Raw genomic sequence first — 24011 nt, 5'->3', positions numbered from 1 at the left:
TTGCATTAACTGTTGTGAATTCCTTAGTGTTTCCTTTTCCAACATCTTTCTAAGTATTGGATCCAGGTTGTCTTTAATGTTTCTTTGTTGGTTTTTTTGCTGTTTTGGTAGTTGGGTAATCCATACAATGTCCTCTTTTGTTCTCATTGGCATCACTGTATTTATTTTCTCCAAAAAAGCTTTCCACCAAAGATGATTTTCACTGCTTTCTGCACTAAATTAAGGCTAAAACAGTTTGGCTGAAGAAACACTCACATTTTAACACCTTCTACAAACATGACAAACTAATTTTTAGGTTGTTGCCAGTCCATCATTGTTAAAAGATTCTTTTGAGTTACTCCAAACCCAAGGTGTACTAGTATATTATTTCTAGTACTTATAATATACAATGATTCTTTGCATGAAAAAGTAGGCAGTTGCTTACAGACTATGGGGTGCCATGGAAGGATGGTTAGGTGAACTGTTCGATATAACTACGGTATATAACTGAATTATTTTTGAAAATAAATGTAAAGCCGAACAAATACCTCCGTGGATACGCTCTGTTTTTTTCGACTTCTGCTTCCCTCGGCTAGTTTTTAAATTTCGTCTTTTTTCACAGGATAACTGTAAATGTGTTCAGAGAAATTAAAATTAATTTTTGGAAAATATCATTTATCATGTTAATAAAATGTTCTGGTATGATGTTTTAATCTTAAATTTTAACAGTAGCTATTTCATACATGACTGGACCTTTGATCTTCAAATGTGACCTTGACCTTCCATGTATATGTCCAAATCATTCAATATGCTCTAAACAAGGTGAAATTATTTGGTAAAACTGGCTCTTACATTGGTCAGTCAGATGCATAAAAATATATATTATATTTCACTCGTAACTCACCAATTAACACATTACAAATACATAATAAATTATAAATAATACATAGTATTTATATAATTACCACAGGTCTACTTTTAGTGTTTCCTTTTCCAACATCTTTCTAAGTATTGGATCCAGGTTGTCTTTAATGTTTCTTTGTTGGTTTTTTTTTGCTGTTTTGGTAGTTGGGTAATCCATACAATGTCCTCTTTTGTTCTCATTGGCATCACTGTATTTATTTTCTCCAAAAAAGCTTTCCACCAAAGATGATTTTCACTGCTTTCAAACATGTAACTAATTGCACTGATTTGTTTTTTAATTGTCTCAATTTTTTCTGATGACAAAAAAATGACAAAATAATGTTGCTCAAATTGTCGTAAATGCATGAAAGTTGATGCCTAGGTAAGGCACAAACGCTAGAAAAACAGTACAAATCAAAAGGTTAAAGAATGATTTTTTTTTAAATAAAAAGCCCAATTACTTCTTGTGTTAACCTGATGTTTTTATTATGCATGGGCGGTATTATGATGGCACGTTTTATTTCATAAAAGCTATAGTTACAAACAATTCAAGCGTTTGATGTGTTTCAGTATTTTTATTATTATCCAAATGATGTTAACAACCTGGATGCTTTTAAAATGGATGTTGGTACCGTTTCTCCACCATAAAAATATGATTTTGACGGCACATCAGATAAGTTAACGTCAAATGATAAGCTCCAGTTGTTAACTGGTAAATGGAGCAGTGTCCGTTCGTATACTCTCCGGTCTAGGTATACCTGCAGTAAAGCTATAATCAATTTTCTTTGTCACTTCATGAATCTTTATGCTACACAAAAATTGGTAATGAAATTTGTTTTTTAACAAATTCAAATGTTTCTGTAGTCATAAATGAATTTCGTGTATAGACACATTTTATTGTTGATAAAAAACATCGTGTGTACAACATGCAACGTTGTTCACAGCTTCCAAATAATAAATAAAATGGTCATAAGTTGGTAAAATAGTATAAGAATTTACATACTTAGGTTACAGCTGCAGAAGAATATCAGTTGTTTTTATTTCTTAAAGACAACCGATTTCATAACACCAGCTTAAGTGGATTTCTATTATTGCCCATTTCATAAATTTGGCCGAAAAAGTCTTTAGTGGTGTTACATGGATGTTTCGTGTGTCTGAGAAGAAGCGTCATTTTGCAGCCAAAATGTTACACATGTTACAACGCATTTCTTAAATTTTGCCAAAAAGACGTCTTAAGTTGTGTTATATAGATGTAACAAGGATGTTACATGGATGTTACCTATGTTACGTGTGTCTGAGAAGAGGCGTCATTTTGTAGTTAAAATGTTACACATATTACATCTCATTTTTTAAATTCGGCCGAAATACGTCTTTAGTAGTGTTATATAGATGTAACAAGGATGTTACAAGGATGTTACATGGATGTTACTTATGTTATGCGTGTCTCAGAAGAGGCATCATTTTGCAGTCAAAATGTTACACATGTTACACCTCATTTCTTAAGTTCGGCCGAAATACGTCTTTAGTAGTGTTATATAGATGTAACAAGGATGTTACAAGGATGTTACATGGATGTTACTTATGTTACGTGTGTCTCAGAAGAGGCGTCATTTTGTAATTACAATGTTACACATGTTACACCTCATTTCTTAAATTCGGCTGAAATACGTCTTAAGTAGTGTTTTATAGATGTAACAAGGCTGTTACAAGGATGTTACATGGATGTTACTTATGTTACATGTGTCTGAGAAGTGGCGTCTTTATGTTGCAAAAATCTTACACATGTTACACCTCATTTCTTAAATTCGGCCGAAATACGTCCTTAGTAGTGTTACACAGATGTAACAAGGATGTTACAAAGATGTTACATGGATGTTACTTATGTTACGTGTGTCTAAGAAGAGGCTTTTTTATAGTTACAATGTTACACATGTTACACCTCATTTCTTAAATTCGGCCGAAATACGTCTTTAGTAGTGTTATATAGATGTAACAAGGATGTTACAAGGATGTTACATGGATGTTACTTATGTTACGTGTGTCTGAGAAGTGGCGTCTTTATGTAGCAAAAATGTTACACATGTTACACCTCATTTCTTAAATTCGGCCCAAAAAGGCCTTTAGTAGTGTTACATAGATGTAACAAGAGTGTTGCAGGAGCGTTACATGAATATTACTTAAGTTACGTTTGTTTGAGAATAGGTGTCTTTTTGTAGTCCATTTCTTAAATCAGTCAGAAGTGGGGCAGTAAAATATTCATCTTACTTAATGTTACGTTATGTTATTTGGAGTTATGCTTGTAACAAATGCCACGTATGTCATGAAATTGCGCCAATTTTGTGCTCTATGTGTATGACCCTCACAAATTCTGAAAGATTAACTGTGTAAAGTAAACGTACTAGTGAAGCCTGGTTTTCTAAAAATAAGATAGAAACAAAAACTTCTTATACGAAAATATATTGGTAAACAAAAATGCTGTTTCTTTAACTCTTTGTTAATATTAATTGCGATTTTGACAGGCAAGAATTTTCATGCAAACATCAGGGACTGCGTATCATTGCGGAGGTTGAATGAACGATTCCCCGATATTTGATTCTTGTTTCAACATATCAAACCTAAAATTTTACTTTGCAAATATGCGCAAAAGTCTTTTTCTAAGAAAATCAACTTTTCGTTAGCCTGTTATTGGATAAAAAATGTTTTGTCAATGTTATTCTTCCTGATTTAAGGTTATGTGCTATCTTATTCAAATTAATTACCTCGATAACTCTATTGTTTTCGTCTTAATTCGCCTTCACTCTCAGCGAGGGTCAACGGTTCATATCTTACCCTGGGAACGTCATTTTTTACCATTTTGTAATACCTTACTTTTTGAAACGTATCATGATTAGATACCAAACGGCACTAGAGTTTTAATCCATATAATGTATACAATGTATATACAGTTGTATAAAAATACAATATTTCAAAGGTACGAACACAACAACTGAAAAATGTGTTGATTGGGAGATAATCTCAGTGGTAAGTTGTCTGTTATTTTTTGTTGTACTCGAATATACTCGATTTTCTTAATCCGAATGATTTTTATAGGAACCACTAATATGTTTTGACTGTTAATACTGTTCTTGGAACGAGTAGAATACAACTGCAAATGGTAGCATGTTGGTCTACAATATTGTGTCTGTAAATCAGTTCTTTTATTTAGACAGAATCGAAGGAAAAATTGTCTGCCTAGCACAGCTTTGTGAATGCCTAATGGAAAATTTTAGTTAAAACATGAAGAAGGAACTACAATATACAATATTACTTTTGTAAGCATTGCAAAGTGATTGAAACATGAAATTGATACAAACAGATACTGTTTTGTGCTATATTATATCTCTGCATGATGCATCTAGTTCGTTCTTTGATTGTTCTATGTCTTTTCATAAACAGTTATTTTAATGTAAACATCTGACATTTCTTATTGAATGTCGAAAGATTGACGTACTGCATGTACTTACAAATAGAATATAGAATTTCCTCTATTGACTGACCGCCGCTGTGTTCGGGTGGTTAGAGTCGCTGACTTAAAATCATTGTAATCACTCACTGATTAAGGTGCATTGGATCGATCCCTGCAGCCGACCGTATCACTTCATGTAGGGAAGATGACTGTTTCTTACGGAGGATGGGTACAAGTAATGAATCTTTCCAGGAACGATTGTTGGGTAAACTGCCCGCTTGCCATAACTGAAATACTGTTTAAAAATGGCGTTAAACCCACCAAATCAAATGAAATCCCTCGACTGACTTACTCATATATATGTTATGTAACAGGTGCTTCCGCATACACCATTTTAATAGCTAGTTCCTCGTTTCAACTATACACACGCACCCGTTTAGTTATATACTTGTACCTCATTTAGTCTTTACACTAATTCTCCGTTTTGTTGAAACACACATTTCCACATTTCGTCGATACACAAACACCCGGTTTGTTACACATTTACCTCAGTTGGTTTAAACACAATATTCCCCGTTTTGAATGTGACAAAACTCATTGCTTAACAATTGAAGATAGCTTTAATGTATAGCCTCGGATAATTTAAAAATGTTAAGTGTAAGAGTTGATAGAAATATGATGACTGTAGCTGCAGAAATAAAGTAGTTCCAAGTTGGTAGGTTTATAACTTAAATCCCCGATTGGTTGCGTTTACATGTATGTGTGTGTGTGTGTGTGTGTGTGTGTGTGCGTGTGCGTGTGTGTGTGTGTGTGTGTGTGTGAACATAGCCAACTGGGTAATTTCATATGAATACACACCAACAAACCGGGGATACGCCACGAACCGGGGAATTCCCCAGTTCAGTCTAACAATGCACACGTTAATCCTGACCTTGAAATTAGTCATCACTCGAAATTTGAGCCTATTCTGAGCAATAGAAATTTATTCCCCGGTTTGCAGGTTCTAGTCATACACATATCTCACACACAATTAGAATTTTACCAGTGTGTGTATCCTTCGCAATTTTCTGCAGTTCCCCAGTTAACCTGTATACAACTCGTAGTAAATACACACCAAGGTTTAAATCATTATCACTGATTTAACACATGTTTTCGTCATTTTAAGCTCATGGGTGACATAATAATGTTAATAATTAATCAATTACCAATTATATATGTTTTCGCCTTCACAAGACGATATTATATATAACTGGTTGTATTTTAAAAGAGGATTTTATATCGAGATTCCTCTTTTTCAGCCAAAACCTTAAAAAAAAGCGCGCTTTTTTTCCAAATTCTGTTTGTCTTTCTTCGTAAATTTTTTAGCGAAGAAAAAATCAACACGCTTTACTTCACACATTTAACCTCATCACCTAAAAATTTACGTGCTTTTTTCCCAATTTACAACATACTTTCTTCGTAAATTTTTCAACGGAAGTAAAAATCAACACATAAAATGACATGTCATGATACATTTATTTCATATACATATAATACATAATAAAAATGTTATTTGGAAATTTTCAAATATAATAAAGTTCGTAAATTTACGAACAACCGTTTAATGGCATTTCATAAGAAACAAAAACATACTTAAGTTTTAGCGCTAAGATATTATTAATTAAGACAAGTTCGTAAATTTACGAATGGAATAAGTCGTAAAAATTTCATAATACATAAATTGGATTTTGAAAGTCTTCAAAAGAAGTAGTTCGTAAATTTACAAAGTTTGCCAAAAGCGATGTTATTTGGAAATTTTCAAATATAATAAAGTTCGTAAATTTACAAACAACCGTTAAACGGCATTTCATAAGAAATAAAAACATACTTAAGTTTTAGAACTAAGATATTATTAATTAAGACATGTTCGTAAATTTACGAATGGAGTAAGTCGTAAAAATTTCATATAAACTAATACATAAATTGGATTTTAAAAGTGTTCAAAAGAAGTAGTTCGTAAATTTACGAAGTTTGCCAAGGCTAGGCACGAAATAAGGTAACAAAATAAAAATGGAACAATCAGCTTTGTATAAAAAAGAAATGTGCATTTGTCACTGTTCGTAAATTTACGAAGTAGCTTAAACTGATTAAATTTCTCTTTTTTTTGCAAACATTTGAGAAAGTTAAGCAGCTGGACTTTGTAAATTTACAAACAAGCCAAAAAAATGAAAGATATAAGGAATGTAAATTTTGAAAAAATCTGAAAAACTTCAAAAGTTCAACTTCGTAAATTTACGAACAAGATGAAAAAGTGTGAAAAACTTAAAAATGCAAAGAAATGTAAATTTACGCAGTAGCTTGAAGTGACTACAATTTCTATTTTGCAAATATATGAGAAACTTCTAAAGTTCCACTTCGTAAATTTACGAACAAGATGAAAATTGTGGAAAATTTACAAATGTGAAGAAATGTAAATCTGACATAATTTGTTAATTTATGTACAAATAACAGCTCCGTAAATTTACGAAGTAGCTTGAAGTGATTAAAATTTTTTTTTTTTCAAAAACCCGAGAAACTTCAAAAGTTCCACTTCGTAAAATTACTAACTAGATGAAAAAAAAAAACAAAACACAGTTTCTTAAATGGGAAACTTTTACAGTAAAAATGCAAAGTAGAGTTATGGGACCTTCACAGTGCATGTTAGAGCATGACAGTGAACAAGTGTGTGAAGTTTCAATCCATTCCATTAGTGGATACTGAGATTACATACAAAGATTTAACAAAAAACTGCTAAGTTGAAAAAGGGGCATAATTTTAAAAAAAAAAGAGTAGAGTTATGGGACTTGCTTTGAGTGCATGTCAGATCATGACAGTGAACAAGTATGTGAAGTTTCAATCCATTCCCATTAGTAAGTACTGAGATAACAGCTTACAAACAAAACCTTAACCAAAAATTAAGTCGAAAAAAGGGGCATAATTTTGTAAAAAAGCAAAATAGAGTTATGGAACCTGTGCAATGCAAGTCAGTTTATCACAGTGAATAAGTGTGTGAAGTTTCAATCCATTCCCACAAGTGGTTACTGAAATACCAGCTTACATACAAAACCTAAACCAAATCGGGACGCGGACGCCATTGCGGACGCATGGCGAGTCGACTATTCATAGAATAGTAGAGCTAAAAACACAGTGACTTGAATTGGAAACAATGAAAAAACAGAAAATAAATCTACCAAAAAACCCGCAACCATCAGACATTTCAAGGCTTTGATTGAATAAAGTCAGGGAGGTAACTTATATGAAATAAGAACATATACCTTTATGTCAGGAATTAAGTTTTAAAGCAATCACATTGGTAGACAACAAAATCTGCTTATTACTTAAAATTATCAGCAACTGTCAGTTACACAATCTTGATGCGAAACGAAATATCAAGAATGTGATATGAAGTTTTCAGGTGCTGATAGATTAATGACTTCAGATTTAAAAAAATATTTTTAATTTACAAATAAAATGAACTTCATACATTTACAAACAACACTTATTTTCTATTAATGTATAAAAAAATAATAAAATAGTGATTTGTAAATATACAGGTACCATCCATGTTGTATCACAGAAAAGTGGTCTCAGTTTTTCCCTATGGCTAATAATATAAAAAGTTACTAAAAGTAAGCTATTTATAGCAACGTAAAAGGGAAGTAATTAAAAAGAAAAGTATTGTAAGTGAACAAAAGAAGGATCTGCCAATAAATCTGTTGACATAAATGAAATTTCAGATCAGTATCTTCATTAGTTATGGAGATATACCCATTTTAATTTGAAATAAAGGGAGGTAATTTGACATAAAATAAATCCATAGTTATCTACCCTAATTGGCTCAGTCCAACTAATGACAATAATTTGAAATTTCAAATAAGTCCTATAAGTACCTACTGATATAAATCCATTTTGATTACAATCAGGAGAGGTAATCAGATATAAAATAACTCTGAACCTACGCTTGGATCTGATTTGTCATGGAATCCAATAATTTTTGTTGTGAAGTTATTTTGCAGTTTGATCAAATAAAACCATAAATGAAGTCTCTACATGGCTGCAAAAGCCAAAATAGACAATTTTGGACCTTTAAGGGCATAACTCTGGAACCCATGATGAAATCTGGCCAGTTCAAGAAAGGAACCAAGATCTTGTGGTGATACAAGTTTTGTGCAAGTTTGATTAAATTCAAATCATAAATGAAGCTGCTATTGTGCAGACAAGGTCAAAATAGCTAATTTTGGCCCTTTAAGGGGCCATAACTCTGGAACCCATAAAGGGATCTGGCCGGTTCAACTAAGGAATCAAGATCTTATGGTGACACAAGTTTTGTGCAAGTTTGATTAAATTCAAATCATAAATGAAGCTGCTATTGTGCAGACAAGGTCAAAATAGCTAATTCTGGCCCTTTCAGGGGCCATAACTCTGGAACCCATAACGGAATCTCGCCTGTTCAAGAAAGGAACCAAGATCTTATAGTGATACAAGTTGTGTGCAAGTTTGGTTAAAATCAAATCATAAATGAAGCTGCTACAGTGCAGACAAGGTCAAAATAGCTAATTCTGGTCCTTTCAGGGGCCATAACTCTGGAACCCATAAAGGAATCTGGCCAGTTCAGAAAAGGATCCAAGATCTTATGGTGATATAAGTTGTGTGCCAGTTTGGTTAAAATCAAATCATAAATAACGCTGCTATTGTGCAGACAAGGTCAAAATAGCTAATATTGGCCTTTTCAGGGGCCATAACTCTGGAACCCATAACGGGATCTGGCCAGTTCAAGAAAGGAACCGAGATCTTATGGTGATACAAGTTGTGTGCAAGTTTGGTTAAAATAAAATCATAAATGAAACCACTATCGTGCAGACAAGAAATTGTTGACGGACGCACACACGGACCGACGGTCTGAGACGGACAAAGGGTGATCACAAAAGTTTAAAAAAAAGGGTGGGGGATGTTGATGCATTATCGGGGTGCTGGGCAAGACCGAGAGTGAGGTTGGCGAACAGTACAACTTTGCATGCTAATAAATATTCATGGAACGTTTGAAAATAAAATAATAAAAAAAAAATAATAATTTGAGGGTGGATGGGAGGGGCAGGGGGAGGGGATGTGATCAAGGTAAGGTGGTGGCCAGGTTTGGGTTCAAAACTTCAGATGTTTATACTAAATGTTCATGGAAAAGAATGAAAGAAGTTTAATGAAATTCTACCAATGGGTTGGTTTGTTATGTACACATCTGTAGATTTATAAACATTCAATTAAAGGGCAATAACTCTATGGAAAATTGACCAATTGAAAAAAAGACAGGCATCATAGAAGTATGTTTTATATTTATTTCTAGTTTTATGAAATTCTACCAGCTTGTTACTGAGAAATGGCTGCAGACGTGGATTTTTCATTAAATCAAGGGCAAAAACTCTAAGGGAAATTGACCAATCTGATAAAAACCTTGATGGGCATCATCGCAGTATGTTGGTTCATGTTTAATTTAAGTTTCCTGAAATTCTACCTTCTAGTTTACTGAGAAATGGCTGCAGACAGACGGACGGACCAACTGACTGACGGACAAACAATGCCATTTCAATACCCCTCTCCCAATTTCATCGGCGGGGATATTAAAACTTTCAGGGGCCACACGACTTAAACTGATCAGTTCAATAATTAAACCAAGAGCATGATACCAATTATATCATATTTTTAATAAAATGACAATACATGACAGGATAAATGCATACAATTTAAATCCTGTTCATCTTTAATTAAAAACCAAATCAAATGGATGAATTTCATGAACTGGATAAAGTCATAAAATGGTATTACAAAGTAGTTATGAAGCTAGGTCAGTAAACAAGAGGGCCATGCAATATATGCAATATAAAAATAAAGGGAGGTAATTTGTGAACAGTTATCTTTCCTGATTGTCTGAGCCTATCTTCATCATTAATGAATTTCCACATCAGTATCTTCATTAGCTACTGAGATATATCCATTTTAATTTGAAACAAAGGGAGTAATCTGACAAAAATTAGTCCATAGTTATGTACCCTGATTGTCCAAGTCCATCCCAGGGTATAAATCAAATTTCAAAACATCTTTATTACTTACTGAAATAAACCTAGTATTTAATTTGAAACAAAGGAGGTAATGGACGCGACAGACTGCCCCCGTCAATCTACCCAAAGTCACAACCAGTTCAAAAATCAAATAAAACTATGCCTCACAAACTGGATGAAAATTACAAAATGGTATTACAAAGTATAAAAGATGCTAGCACAGAAAACAAGATGGTCATGCATGCAATATATATAAAACATAAAAATAAAGTGAGGTTATTTGTAATAGTAAATTATTCTCCCCTGATAGTTTTCAAATCAGCATCTTCATTAGTTACTGGGACATACCTATTTTAATTTGAAACAGAGGGAGTTAATTTGACATAAAATCAGTTCATAGGATTTTGTAATATGGAATCTGACTGGTTCTCGTAAGGATTGATACAAGTGAAAGTTTGATTAAGATCATAAGATGAAAATTTCTGGTAATTCAGGTAATTCAACCATAAGTAACGAGTCCTTCACCATCCACATCATGGACCACTCCATCTTGAATATACTTCACTCTGTAGGCTGCAATGGAACATATTGAATAACTATTAATATACTGCAAACAATTACTGGCAAAAAGTAACTTTTTAATGCTATTGACATAATGATATAATGTTAATTGATTGTTGGTGAATGATAAAATTAGGTCCTAAGTAACTGCATACTGGGAGGAATGTTTTAATTACTATTACCTTGCTTTTATACTAAGTATCTCGAGCATAACTTCAGAAGTATTAGTGGTATATGTTTGATACTTCACAAAATGATAGCTGCAATTGCGAAGTAGGTCAGCCTATTACGTTTCTTTTTTAATTCTTACTTTTTTCGTATAAAACAATAAAATGCTTGTCCAGAGAATAACTTGAAAAGTATTCAAGACCTTAATGATAGAAGGTGAAAGTTTTGGGAATCATGACTCAGTTGTATTGATTTCTTTCTAAAAAATTCTTCGCTTAGTAATTGCAAGGGAGTTAGTGAGATGTTATAGTAATTGTAAGTGTAGTCAACCCTTGATCACAGATTATACTCTCAGTTACTTATTAAGTCAGTGCCACTATAAATACATGTATAACTAAATATACTTACAATTTTGTTAATCCTTATAATCCTGGCCTTGTAGGAATGTCCATCCTTATACAATGCCCGAACTTTTTCACCAACAGAGAACTGAAAAGACAAACAAATATTCTCATTTATATCTATAGGAACTTGCACAATGTCAAAAGGTAACAGAAAAAGAAAATTTTGAAAAACATGAAAATATTTGTTGTTTTTGTAAAGAGGGCTTGAAATTATTACTTGACACATTAAATGCATTAAAACACTATTTTTGTCTTTTCTTAATCAAATTTCTATTGTGTTGTACTGGGACAGATATAACTAGAAGATGCTTTTGCAAAAAAGCGCATGTCTCCCCCAATGCAAAGTGGTATAGGCAAGAAGTCAATAGGAGTCATGAGCGAAAGTCAAAGAGACACTGATGGTTGGCTGCAATAGGGATCATCTACTTGGCATGTCCAGTCATCCTGCTAAGTTTCAACACTCTTGGCCTAGTGGTTCTCAAGTCAATGTTCAGGCTCCTGTGACATGACCTTTGATCAAGTGCCCCCGAAAATAAATAGGGGTCATCTACTCTGCATGTCCAATCATCCTATTAAGTTTCAACATTCTAGGTCAAGTGGTTATCAAGTTATTTCTGGAAATGATTTCACATGACCAGGCCCCTGTGACCTTGACCTTTAATAGACTGACCCAAAAATAAATAGGGGTCATCTACTCTGCATGTTCAATTATCCTATGAAGTTTCAACATTCTGGATCAAGAGGTTCTCAAGTTATTGATCAGAAATGGTTATCAATGTTCAGGCCCCTGTGACCTTGACCTTTAATGGAGTGACCCCAAAATCAATAGGGGTCATCTACTCTGCATGAGCAATCATCCTATGAAGTTTCAACATTCTGGGTTCAGTGGTTCTCAAGTTACTGACCGGAAATTGTTTTCCATGTTCAGGCCCCTGTGACCTTGACCTTTAATAGAGTGACCCCAAAATTAATTGGGGTCATTTACTCTGTATGTCCAATTATCCTATAAAGTTTTAACATTCTGGGTCAAGAGGTTCTCAAGTTATTGATCAGAAACGGTTTTCCATGTTCAGGCCCCTGTGACCTTGACCTTTAACAGAGTGACCCCAAAAGCGATAGGGGTCATCTACTCTGCATGACCAATCATCCTATTAAGTTTCAACATTCTGGGTCAAGTTGTTCTCAAGTTACTGACCGGAAATGTTTTTCAATGTTCAGGCCCCTGTGACCTTGACCTTTAACAGAATGACCCCAAAATCGATAGGGGTCATCTACTTTGCATGTACAATCATCCTATGAAGTTTCAACATTCTGGGTCAAGTGGTACTCAAGACTTAGTTATTGATTGGAAATGGTTTTCAATGTTCAGGCCCCTGTGACCTTGACCTTTAACAGAGTGACCCCAAAAACAATAGGGGTCATCTACCCATTTTTATGGGATTGCTGAAAATTATATTTTCACTACTCACTCAAAAGCTTTTTGTCTCACCACAGATCATACTTTAATTTACACTGAAATTCTGAAAGTCTAATACACAAGAGCATGAATTACATGCAAAAACTTGATCAATGTAAATTATTATATCTATTACCTTTACTTTCTTGCTTGGTTGCTCACTTTCATCCACCAAGGGCTCCCTTTCATTCTCAAGTGGTCGCTGCAAAGGAAAACATACAAGTAAGAGTTTAATGTCAATTTTGACCTTTAAAATCTATGTGTGACCTTGAACCTGCATCTCTCCAGAGCATATCTACTCATCATAGACAAGAAACCCCTACTGACCTTTGACCTTAAATTGTGACCTTGACCTTTAAGGTAGGGAACCGAGTTTTGCGCATGACACGTTGTCTTATAATTGGAAACATTTGTTCCAAGTAATATTAAAATCCCTTCATGGATGACCGAGTTATGGACTGGACACAAAATTGCGGACGGCCAGCCGGACAGAATGATGGGCGGACAAGTGCTTTCCTCTAGTTCCCGGAACCAGTAGGGGACTAATAAAGATCTACCTTATTACGTCATCTTTGTTTGCATAGTTCTTTAATCCTTTTCAAATATTCTTAAAACAATTAAATTTTTTCTGCAAAATCTATATTTTATCATTGTGTGCAGGTAATTTTCTTCCTACATATCTGAAACTTGTTACCTCCCTGAAATTCCTTGTATTTTACAAATTACTTCATAGTAATTTAATAAGTTGTTGAATAAATCTGATGAATTACCATGATTTTATTTAGTTATATCATGCAGAAACCTATGTTCTGCCACTTGTGATTATAATTTCAGAAAACTACAATTAGACTTTTCTGGAAAGTTTAGACCTACAATTCCAATTCAAAATGTTTAGTGATTTGCCAATTTGACACTTTATTAATATTCTTTTTCTCATTGAGAAGACACATTTTTGCATGGGAAGGCTTGATTCATAAGCAAACAGTTTTATAAATAATTTACCTTAGCAGTCCTACTGGATTTTTTCTGCTGACTTTCGTTCTCACCAGAGTGAGCCTTATGATTAGCGGCCATTACTGCATACTGAAAAGTAATTGTACATGTTAAACATGTGACAAATGTCATAAATTCATTATAACAACAATTAAGTCTTTCTTTCACAATACAATCATCAATCAAACATTCTGCAAATAATCTCTTTGAATTCATCAAACTCATATATAGTTGTCAAATTAGACAATATCATCTTTCAAATCGGAAAATGGATTTTACTTTTGAGTGAAATACTAGGTAATATCATGTCAGATGTGTAGTACAGTTAAACCAGTATTAAGCAGCCAACCCAGTGGAAAAAGGTGGCTTTATAATGCAGGTAATTTATACAATGAGTTTTGGGAAATGAGGCAACTACTTTAGATATGTTGGCTGATTAATAAAGATGACTGCTAAAGCAGGTTTTACAGTAAAGTAATCACAAAGGCCCAAGTGATTAATTACAATGCATTATTTGTAAATTGACTGGTACAACTATAAAAAAGATCTATTTCCATTCTAACGCGATCATTTAGATTAAATCTAACAAATGTGCTAAAATATTTGCTGTGCAATCCTAATCAATTGCTTTTTCAACATCTCATGCAAGCAGGATATACTGGTTTTAGATCATGCTAAAATTCTTGTATCTGTATGAAAGGACAAGCAAACCATGTTCTTTGTGCCGTTACCTTGTTTCACTTTCTACAGGTATACTTTCAATGATACTGTTGCATGCAAAAATAATAATGAAACAAAATGCTTATCATCAAAAGATTAACAACGTTTTACATACCTTTTTTACTTCATCTCTTAGTTTTTCTATTGTTTTAAGGTGATCCTTATTGTCAATCTGCAAAAGAAATATTGTAAATCATTAAAAACAAGGAATCAGTAAAACCATAAGTACTTGCGGTTGTCAGAATGTGGACTAAATCAACAAGACCTTGGTAAAGGGAGATAATTAAATAAATTGGCATTCAACGTTATGGTTCTTAAAATGAACTTGCTGAATTTGCATGCAGTTTGAATAAATAATTGTGATATTTTAGTTATGCCCCAGATAATAATACAAGAGCTGTCACAGGAGACAGCGCGTTCGACTATTTCGATGGTGGATAGTGAAACTGGGCACATCTGAGGAAACTAGAGCTGTCACTGGAGTGTTTAATGACTCCAATTGTGGATGAAGATATTACACAATAGCCTGAGTCTATGTCAAAAATGTCAACTTAAAGTAATAAGACAGGAAAAAATAAAATCTATCAAAACACTATATAAGTATATCCTAAGCAAAAAGGGGCATAATTCATTAAATATTGGTGCCAGAGTTATGCACCTTGTGTGGGTGATGTTGTTGAACAACTATTTTAAGTTTGAATCAAATCCATTCAGTAATAACAGAGACAGAGTGAAAGTGCATTAAAACTTTAACCTAAAATTCTAAGTACAAAGAGGGAGTAATTAATGAAAAATTGGTGCCAGAGTTATGCACCTTGCATCATATGGTGTGGGTGATGATGTTGAACAACTAATTTTAGTCTGAATCAAATCCATTCAGTAATAACAGATGTAGAGTAAAAGTGCACCAAAACTTTAACCTAAAATTCTAAGTAAAAAGGGAAAATAATTCATGAAAGATTGGTCCCAGAGTTATGCAACTTGTGTCATATGATAAGGGTAATGATGTTGAACAGTTGTTTAAGTTCGAATCAGATCCACTCAGTAATAACAGAGATAGAGTGAAAGTGCATAAAACTTTAACCTGAAATTCTAAGTAAAAAGGGGAATAATTCATGAAAAATTGTGCCAGTGTTATGCATCTTGTGTCATATGATGTGGGTGATGATACTGAACAACTATTTTAAGTTTGAATCAAATCAATTCAGTAATAACAGAGATAGAGTGAAAGTGCATCAAAACTTTAACCTTAAAATCTAAGTGCAAAGGGGGGATAATTCATGAAATATTGGTGCCAGAGTTATGGCCCTTACATCAGATGATGTGGATAATGATAAGGAATAAGTATTTTAAGTTTGAATCAAATCCATCAAGTAATTACAGAGATAAGTTGAAAAAAGAGGAAGTGCACCAAAACTTTAACCAAGGTTGGGATGCGGAAAGACGCTGACGCCGGGGCGAGTAGGATAGCTCTTCTTATACTTCGTATACTCGAACTAATAAAAAGTAGGCCATGTAGAGTTGTACTTCTTTGATATTGCATTTTCTATCGGTGGCTTCTTTCATACTGTGATTTTTCAATCAAAAGCCTTTTACAACTTCAAGTCATGTTCCGGACAAGCATTATTAAATACAGGGGGATACTTCAAAAACTTAGTAAAGTAGACTAATGGTTCTTTAAAACTTCATTTCCTTTCATGGCCTATATGATAACAATTTAGACTAGCCAGATTTATTAGACCAGCATGTAAGACTCATGAACTACAATATCTACACATTTATTACCTTTAATTGCTGATTTTCTTCTTGCAACTTTTTCACCATGATATCTTTATTCTTGTTCTCTTCCTACATAGAAACAAATAGTTACATTAATGTCTATGATAATGAGTAACATTCCAAACTTGTGTTAATGGCTACCTATGGTAGCCAGGTCACCTGTGAACAAAGGCCATACTCCAAGATACCTATACTGACACAAAGAATCTTATGACCCTCCATCAGGGACAGCTTTACAGACAACTGAATTCCCTTCCCCACAGACTCTTAGACACTCTGAGATGACCATTTGTCACCTCTTGGTTCACAAGGGTGACTATATACCTATATGTATGACATTTGTGTGCTTCTTTTACATAAAGGTTTTGTAGTGTACCCTTACATTTTTACAAAACTAGACTGGATCTTATAGCTTTCATTCTCGTGATTATATACATGTATATATGTATATATAATATTGTCAGAGTGCACCATGTATGTTTGAGTCATACTGTATAGCAAATGCTAAGCACTCTGGTAATGCTGCCCCTAAAATAACATAAATCATTTAAAGCTGCTACAGATGTCAGTGCTATGAACTATTTTTAATTTGTCCCAAATTGTTACCATTTAATATAAGAGATAATCAATCAAATTGCAAAACAAATTTGAACAGTTGTTTGAAATTACAAGCTGCAAAAAGTAAACCATTCTTTTTGTGGATTACTTAATTCGATGATACAAAGATTTTTGCAGTGGAATCAGTAGCCAAGTAGCTTTAAGCTGGCAAATTCTAATTATTCAAATTCCATCAAAAACGTAGAACCAAACCTTCAATCTGTCAAACTCCTCTTGAGTTAAGCTGTGCGTACGTTCATCTGAACCATTTGTAGCTGTATTGCACTAGAAATAAAAGAAATTAATTTATCAAAACCAGCAGTAACAATCTTACAGAATGTAGAAGTATATATAGATCTTTTAATGCTGATGCTGAAAAGCCTTAAGGATTTAATGGGTTTTTTTGAAGAATTTACGAACAAGATGAAAATTGTGGAAAATTTACAAATGTGAAGAAATGTAAATCTGACATAATTTGTTAATTTATGATGGAATCTATCGCCACGAGGGTATGAGAAGTGGCCAGTTTCCATTTTAATGCTGAGCGCCAAGCATGGGAGTTACTGGTACCATTTTTCACGTCTTTGGTATGACACGGCAGGGGATCGAACCCACGACATCCCACACTCAAAGCGGACGCTCTACCACTAGGCAATCGAGGTGTATTACATTTGTGAAAGCATGTTCGTTTATAAATAATACTTTAGCTTAATTCTATGTTTTTATCAGTAAATCTTTAAAATTCTGCTTCCTGGGAATAACCAGTACTGGTACATGAAAGCATGTTCGAACAACATTGTAAGAAAATAAAAATTGGCTCCCAATGTCATAGGAAAAGTAATAATAATGAAAGTAACTAAGGAATGTTTGATTATGACAGACTTAGTAAACACTAAATGCAGTCTTTGTAGTGTCTCTGTTATATGATAAACATGTACAGAGAAATGTTTTTACATCATCATTCTCATTGTCAGTATTGCCCGTTTTCTCATCTTGTGTGTTTGGTGTTACTGCAGCTTTCATCTTTCTTGCTGTGAGTCTGTTCCTGCAATAATAATTTAATGTACATATACCCAAATTATTTGACTTTCATCTGGTTCATATAGTTACCAAATGGTCTATGAAAGAAATAAACCTGAAAATGAAACAACTATCTCTTTTTACAATTTCACAAAACTATGTTATCAGATCTAAATGTATGATAGAATGTCTACAATATAAAAAAATAATTTGCCACTACTTTTGGTTCGTTTACACTCTTTCTTTGTAATGCTACTGATGTCCTTTGGTAGGACAGTCCCTGTCAAGATGTAGGTGACTACATGAAGTTAATTTTAAAACAGAGACACATCATGGGTTGTTGTGTCTCCAGGTAGGGCCTGGAAATGAAACCTATAAGGCACCTTTTTCCATTAGCATCCTCCATATGATAACCTTGGACCAGACACCATCGGGATAGGGAATTAATAACTGATACAATGTCATGGTTGATTTCAACCAGCAATAACCCATGTTATAAGGTTAACTGATAAATTCCCAATCTAAATCATGCTGGATTTAAAGTGTCATAATCTTCCGTCAAAACTACTTTGAGCTTCGTTTAGTTTAAAAGAGTTCCTAACCAAACAATCATTCAAAACATTTCTAAAGAACAAACCATAACTTACAGCTCTTTCTGATAACTTTTGACTCCTAATTCCTCCCATACCGTCAGCAACCTCCCCTTATTGTTGTCATCCAAGGTAACGAAGTGTGTGAAGGCAGTCTGCTTCATCGGCTTCACGTCTGTCCACTGGCTGGCAAGTGCCTCTATTCATGCCCACATTACCTCATTGAGGTCAGCCACGGCAGCCATAGTCCTTAGTTTAGCTCTTGCCTCAGCATTTGACTGAAATATTAATTAGCATTCTAAACACTAAAAACCTCCATTCTGGAAGTAAATATAACACAAAAATATACATATATAAACACATGTATAAAAAAAAAGTTAAATAGATATATATGTTGAGACCCAACTTTTCATTTCAAGGTTTAACATGTAAATTGATTTATTCAGTCCTAAAAAATGATGCATTTTTAGATGATGTATTTTTGAAAATTTGATATATAGTTTGCCTTACAGTGTGTGGAAAAATCTTTGATCATTTACATGAAATAGGAAAAACTGATTCTTGCCATAACAATTTTCTCATGATGTTTTTAAATATAGAAGGTTTACTCGGGAACACGGACATATATGTATTGAGAATTGGATAAAAGTCAAAGGGACTAATTAACTCTCAATTCAACTACAAATCTGACATGTGAATCAGAAAATTGATATTAAACAATTAAAAGAAATTTAAAAACAGTTTTAAAGCACAGCTGAATATTAAAAGAAATTCAAACATGACATATTCCTAAGCACTGTGGAGTTATTAGCTTCTCTAGTGCTAAAGGTCACAGCGACCTTGACCTTTGACATAATTTCAACTATCTTAATAGAGGACCACTAGGCAATGCAACATACCAAATATCAAAGGCCTATTCTTTGTGGTTTCAGACGGAAAAAAGATTTTTTATTGTAAGTCTTTGTTAAACTTTCACCCCAGGAGTATAATTTGAAAAATCTTGGTACAGGACCAATAGGCAATTCTATACACCAAATATCAAAAGCCTAGTGCTTGTGGTTTCAGCCAAAAGATTTTTGAATTTCTCAGCTAAAACATCTATTTTCAGCTCCCGTGACCTAGTTGTGCAATGGACCTGAACCATTCAAACACCTTTGAAAGAGGACTCCCGAAGGATTATTCCTGTGAAGTTTTATCAAAATCAATCCGTGGTTTAGGAGGAAATGTCCAGAGATGGTTGACAAATACACACACGGATGTACTGACAAATGCATCCACATATAACAGACATTGACCGATCACAATAGCTAACCCTTATAAAAAAGTGCTCAGATGAGCTAAAGAGGAAAAGTTTTTGACCTTGGAGGTCACCTTGAAGGTAAAGGTCATATATCTATTATCAATGTGAAGGTACTGTGTCAATGAGTAATGTTTGTGAGCTTAAAAAAATCCATATATTTAATGCAATTATGTCCAAAATATGATGTTTGACCTTACATTGCTCACACTGAAGTACCAGTTTTTGTGTACGTATGTACGTACATAAGGATGGACAGACTGACATAAAATATGCCACCAATCCAAAGGATACAGGGGAATATACATAAAACAAACACCCTTTTTACAAATTATTAAGTAAATCATAAAACCCTACCTTATATTATTAAGTAACTTTATTATTATTGGCCTTAGGAAAAACCGAGATCACTACGTGACCGTGAGCTAAAAAGAATATTACATTTGTGACTTTTCACACTGAAAATTTATTAAACCTGATGAATAAAATTGATAAAATGCTCGGCAGAGCCTCGCATTTTATTATTATATTCAACTTGTTTGATAAATTCAATATGAAAAGACACATATGCAATATCCTCTATGTAAATAAGAAGTGCCTATGGTTTTGTTAGGGTGTATACTGTTTGGGTGTACACTGCTGTTTGTGAAAAGACTAAATGAAAGCAAGACAGCTATTTTCGGCAGAGCCTCGCATTTTATTATTATATTCAACTTGTTTGATAAATTCAATATGAAAAGACACATATGCAATATCCTCTATGTAAATAAGAAGTGCCTATGGTTTTGTTAGGGTGTATACTGTTTGGGTGTACACTGCTGTTTGTGAACAGACTAAATGAAAGCAAGACAGCTATTTTCCTGTTGGCCGTCCGACTGACAAAATTTTAAAGCATGCCCTGTGCCTAATTATGACGAACACTTCAGTGGTTTGAAAAAAAAATGCAGCACAAACTGTACAAGTAGTGTGCTCCAAAAGGAAACTAAAAACAAGAGGGCCATGATGGCCCTATATCGCTCACCTGTTATCATTGCACTTGAGGACAAGAAAGTCCTCAGAAAAAATATCTAAGGACAGGAACAACAAAGGGAAAAAATTTAACCAAAAAGAAAAAAAATTGGAGGTACCATCCATACCAACCACAGAAAACTAGTCTCGTGTTTTCCCTACGGCCAATAATAAAAAAGTTACTAAAAATAAGCTATATATAGTAACGTAAAAGGGAAGTAATTAAAAAAAATAAATATTGTAAATGGACAAAAGGATCTGCCAAATAAATCTGTTGACATAAATGAAATTTCAGATCAGTATCTTCATTAGTTATGGAGATATACCCATTTTAATTTGAAATAAAGGGAGGTAATTTGACATAAAATCAGTCCATAGTTATCTGTGACCCGGATTGTCTCAGTCCAACTAATAACAATAATGAAATTTCAAATAAGTCCTGTAAGTATATATGAGGGTACCCAGGCAGCTGACTTCAGTTTACTTGCATTTCACTGCATACTATTTAACAATAAAATATCATACACATAAAATAATGATATTACATTCCTTTCATGAAGAAAAATGTGTACCTTCAAAACAATTAAACTCTGAAGACATTTGCTTGTTATATAATATTAATGAATAGCTGAGATTAGCTAGTACATTCCAAACCCACTAGCTATTTTAAAAAATCAGGGTTTTTTCTAGCTAATTTGGGAACATAGCCTATACCCCCAGAATTGGGAATATTGACATGTAAATGTTCCAAATTGAGAAATATTTAGTCCCATAGTCTTTAACATACTTCCATAACTTGGTCATTTTTTATGCAATTTTGATGAATTTTTTTTTCAGAAACTAGATCTAGATTGGAAATTTTTGCATTAATTTTTGGAAAAATACATACTTTTTGGCATTGGGAATATAGCCGAATAACAGCTATATAAATGGCTGAAAAAAAAACAACCTGAAAATCTACTAGCATTAGCTTGAATGCTTGTTTAAATTTGAACCCTTGTGATTTTAACCATTTTGTTGCCATTTTTACTTGATGATATTTTCACCAAATTGCATCACATCTCCAGTTTTCAGAAGCATGTATCTCAAAAACTAATGGGAATATTTTTAAGATCTATACCTCATTTCTTACCCGAGGATCTATGTACTTTCAAACTTATAAAATAAAATATCAATTTGTGAAAGTTAAAAAACAGAATCCCCTAATATATATACAAAGATCTATATTATATGTTTTTGACAGTTTGAACTTTGTTTAAAAAAGGCAGAAGGCCTAGATCTACCTGCAAGATAAATAGATCTACACTTTTAACAATCTGCAGTACCCGAGATCGATATAAATATATAAATTCTAACATTTAAAGATCTGAAAAAGTGAAAACATGTCTTACCGTAAGCAAATGTTTGGCCGGTCCCTTCTTTAAACCTGTTACTATCATGGATTTCTCCTTGGACCCAAGATCAAACACTCGCAGGAAAGAATCTTCTTCACTGAAGCACCAAGCCATCCTTCTCGATATTAAATAATTAATATTTAATGTTGTTGAAAATAATTTATAACGTAAGTTTGAAATATCTTAGATATAGACAATTCGCACTGCTGAAACAGATGGATCTCGAATGTTCAATGGCTGCCTTATTTACACTTAAGGCGAGTCCATTTTAAATTACTGCAAATCTGTTAATATTTGTTTGATTTAATTTTTATTTTAATAGATCTATAATCAATGTTAATGGTAACTGCATAATTAGTTTTACATCATTTTAATAATTTCATAATAAATATCATAAACTTTTTTGTATAAAAACGTTAGTAAATAAAATAAGTATTTAAACTTGATTTACCTATTTTTAAAATGGAATGAAACCGTCCATGATGCTGAATTTGCACGTCACAGCGGGTGGCACGCGCTGCTTATCGGCACGCGCTTGATGACAGGGAGTATCGCTGAAACATCAAAGGTGAGCTGATATTGTCCACCGACACGGGTGACGAATAGTATATCGAAGGACCAATTATTGGCAATTAGGCGCCGCTAATGAATTATTATCATTTAACTTAGAAATCATCATGGAGATCAGACGTGTGCTTGTTTTGCTGATTTGTTCGACCTTCTGTCTTGCTTATTTTCCACAGGAAGAGGTAAGTAAATAAATATATTTACGGCTACTTTAAAAGTTCTATAGATCTACAATCAATAATTGTAATTTTATTCAAAAATATTCATTTTTCATCATACCAATATTACCTAGAGTATAACTGTTTCATTACAGAACTACATTCAATTATTCAAAATAGATATGAATTATAGATTCTTAAATGCATATGATGAATGTTGGCAGCCTACTTCAAATACTTGATTACCTAGTAGAAAAAAAAGAGTACCAGAGTGTTTTTGCTCTTATGCAATACTTGTCTTTTTTCTAATAATTTTCAGGTAGAAATTTGTTTCTGTTATTTCATGTACTCATATAGGTACTACATGTCCTGGTTCATTATATTTTTGGATTATGGAGGCTGTACTTGTATACATAAGATTTCAGATTTTCACAAAACAAGCTGTTTAAAGTCATCTCTTGCTAAAAAAGAATTAAATTATCAGAAGTAAACTAACTTTTACGTCTAATTTGCAACATGTCAGTTTTAATAAGTATATACCCCTCACAAGAATTGGTATTATAATATAATAAATATATTACTTTCTCAGAAAATATCTTTGACCTGAGGGCATTTTAGCAACTTGAAAGCTACTATTTAATTCATACTTAAAATTCGGTTTGTCTGCAGAATAATGGTTTGCATGATAAGTATCATTTTTATGCCCCCACTTTTGGGGGGGGGGGGGGGGGGGCATATAGATTTGCTCTTGTCCGTCCGTCCTTCCGAAAATGTTATGTCGCGCGTAGCTCTGAAAGTATTTGACGTAGAGTCACAAAACTTTACAGGAATGTTGGTCAGCATGTGTAGTTGTGCACCTGGGGTTTCGTGTCCGGATTCATTCATTCATGTAGAAGTTATGGCC

At 33.5% G+C, this 24011-nt stretch overlaps 1 protein-coding gene across 5 annotated transcripts; it reads right to left on the bottom strand.

The window, feature by feature from the left end:
• Window positions 1–10853: 10853 nt before the first annotated feature.
• LOC123566635 (uncharacterized) lies at window positions 10854–23430 on the bottom strand. 5 transcript variants are annotated; one of them, XM_053550217.1, is made up of 11 exons: window positions 22834–22852; window positions 22380–22497; window positions 18741–18961; window positions 18028–18118; window positions 17287–17358; window positions 16483–16545; window positions 14813–14869; window positions 13987–14067; window positions 13121–13186; window positions 11533–11613; window positions 10854–10968 (listed from the first exon to the last, which is right to left on the bottom strand). In XM_053550217.1, the coding sequence occupies exons 3-11, from the start codon at window positions 18845–18847 to the stop codon at window positions 10957–10959; spliced, it is 630 nt and encodes a 209-aa protein (XP_053406192.1). In that variant the 5' UTR covers window positions 18848–18961; window positions 22380–22497; window positions 22834–22852; the 3' UTR covers window positions 10854–10956. The 5 variants fall into 5 exon arrangements, with proteins under 5 accessions (XP_053406192.1, XP_053406191.1, XP_053406195.1 ...); XM_053550216.1 differs by lacking the exon at window positions 22834–22852 and having other exon boundaries at window positions 22380–22823; XM_053550220.1 differs by lacking the exons at window positions 18028–18118; window positions 18741–18961 and having other exon boundaries at window positions 22834–23430.
• Between the last annotated feature and the right edge of the window lie 581 nt (window positions 23431–24011).

The sequence above is a fragment of the Mercenaria mercenaria genome, chromosome 8 (assembly GCF_021730395.1).
Source record: "Mercenaria mercenaria strain notata chromosome 8, MADL_Memer_1, whole genome shotgun sequence".
Lineage (NCBI taxonomy): Eukaryota > Metazoa > Mollusca > Bivalvia > Venerida > Veneridae > Mercenaria > Mercenaria mercenaria.
This window is presented reverse-complemented; position numbering and strand designations above follow the sequence as displayed.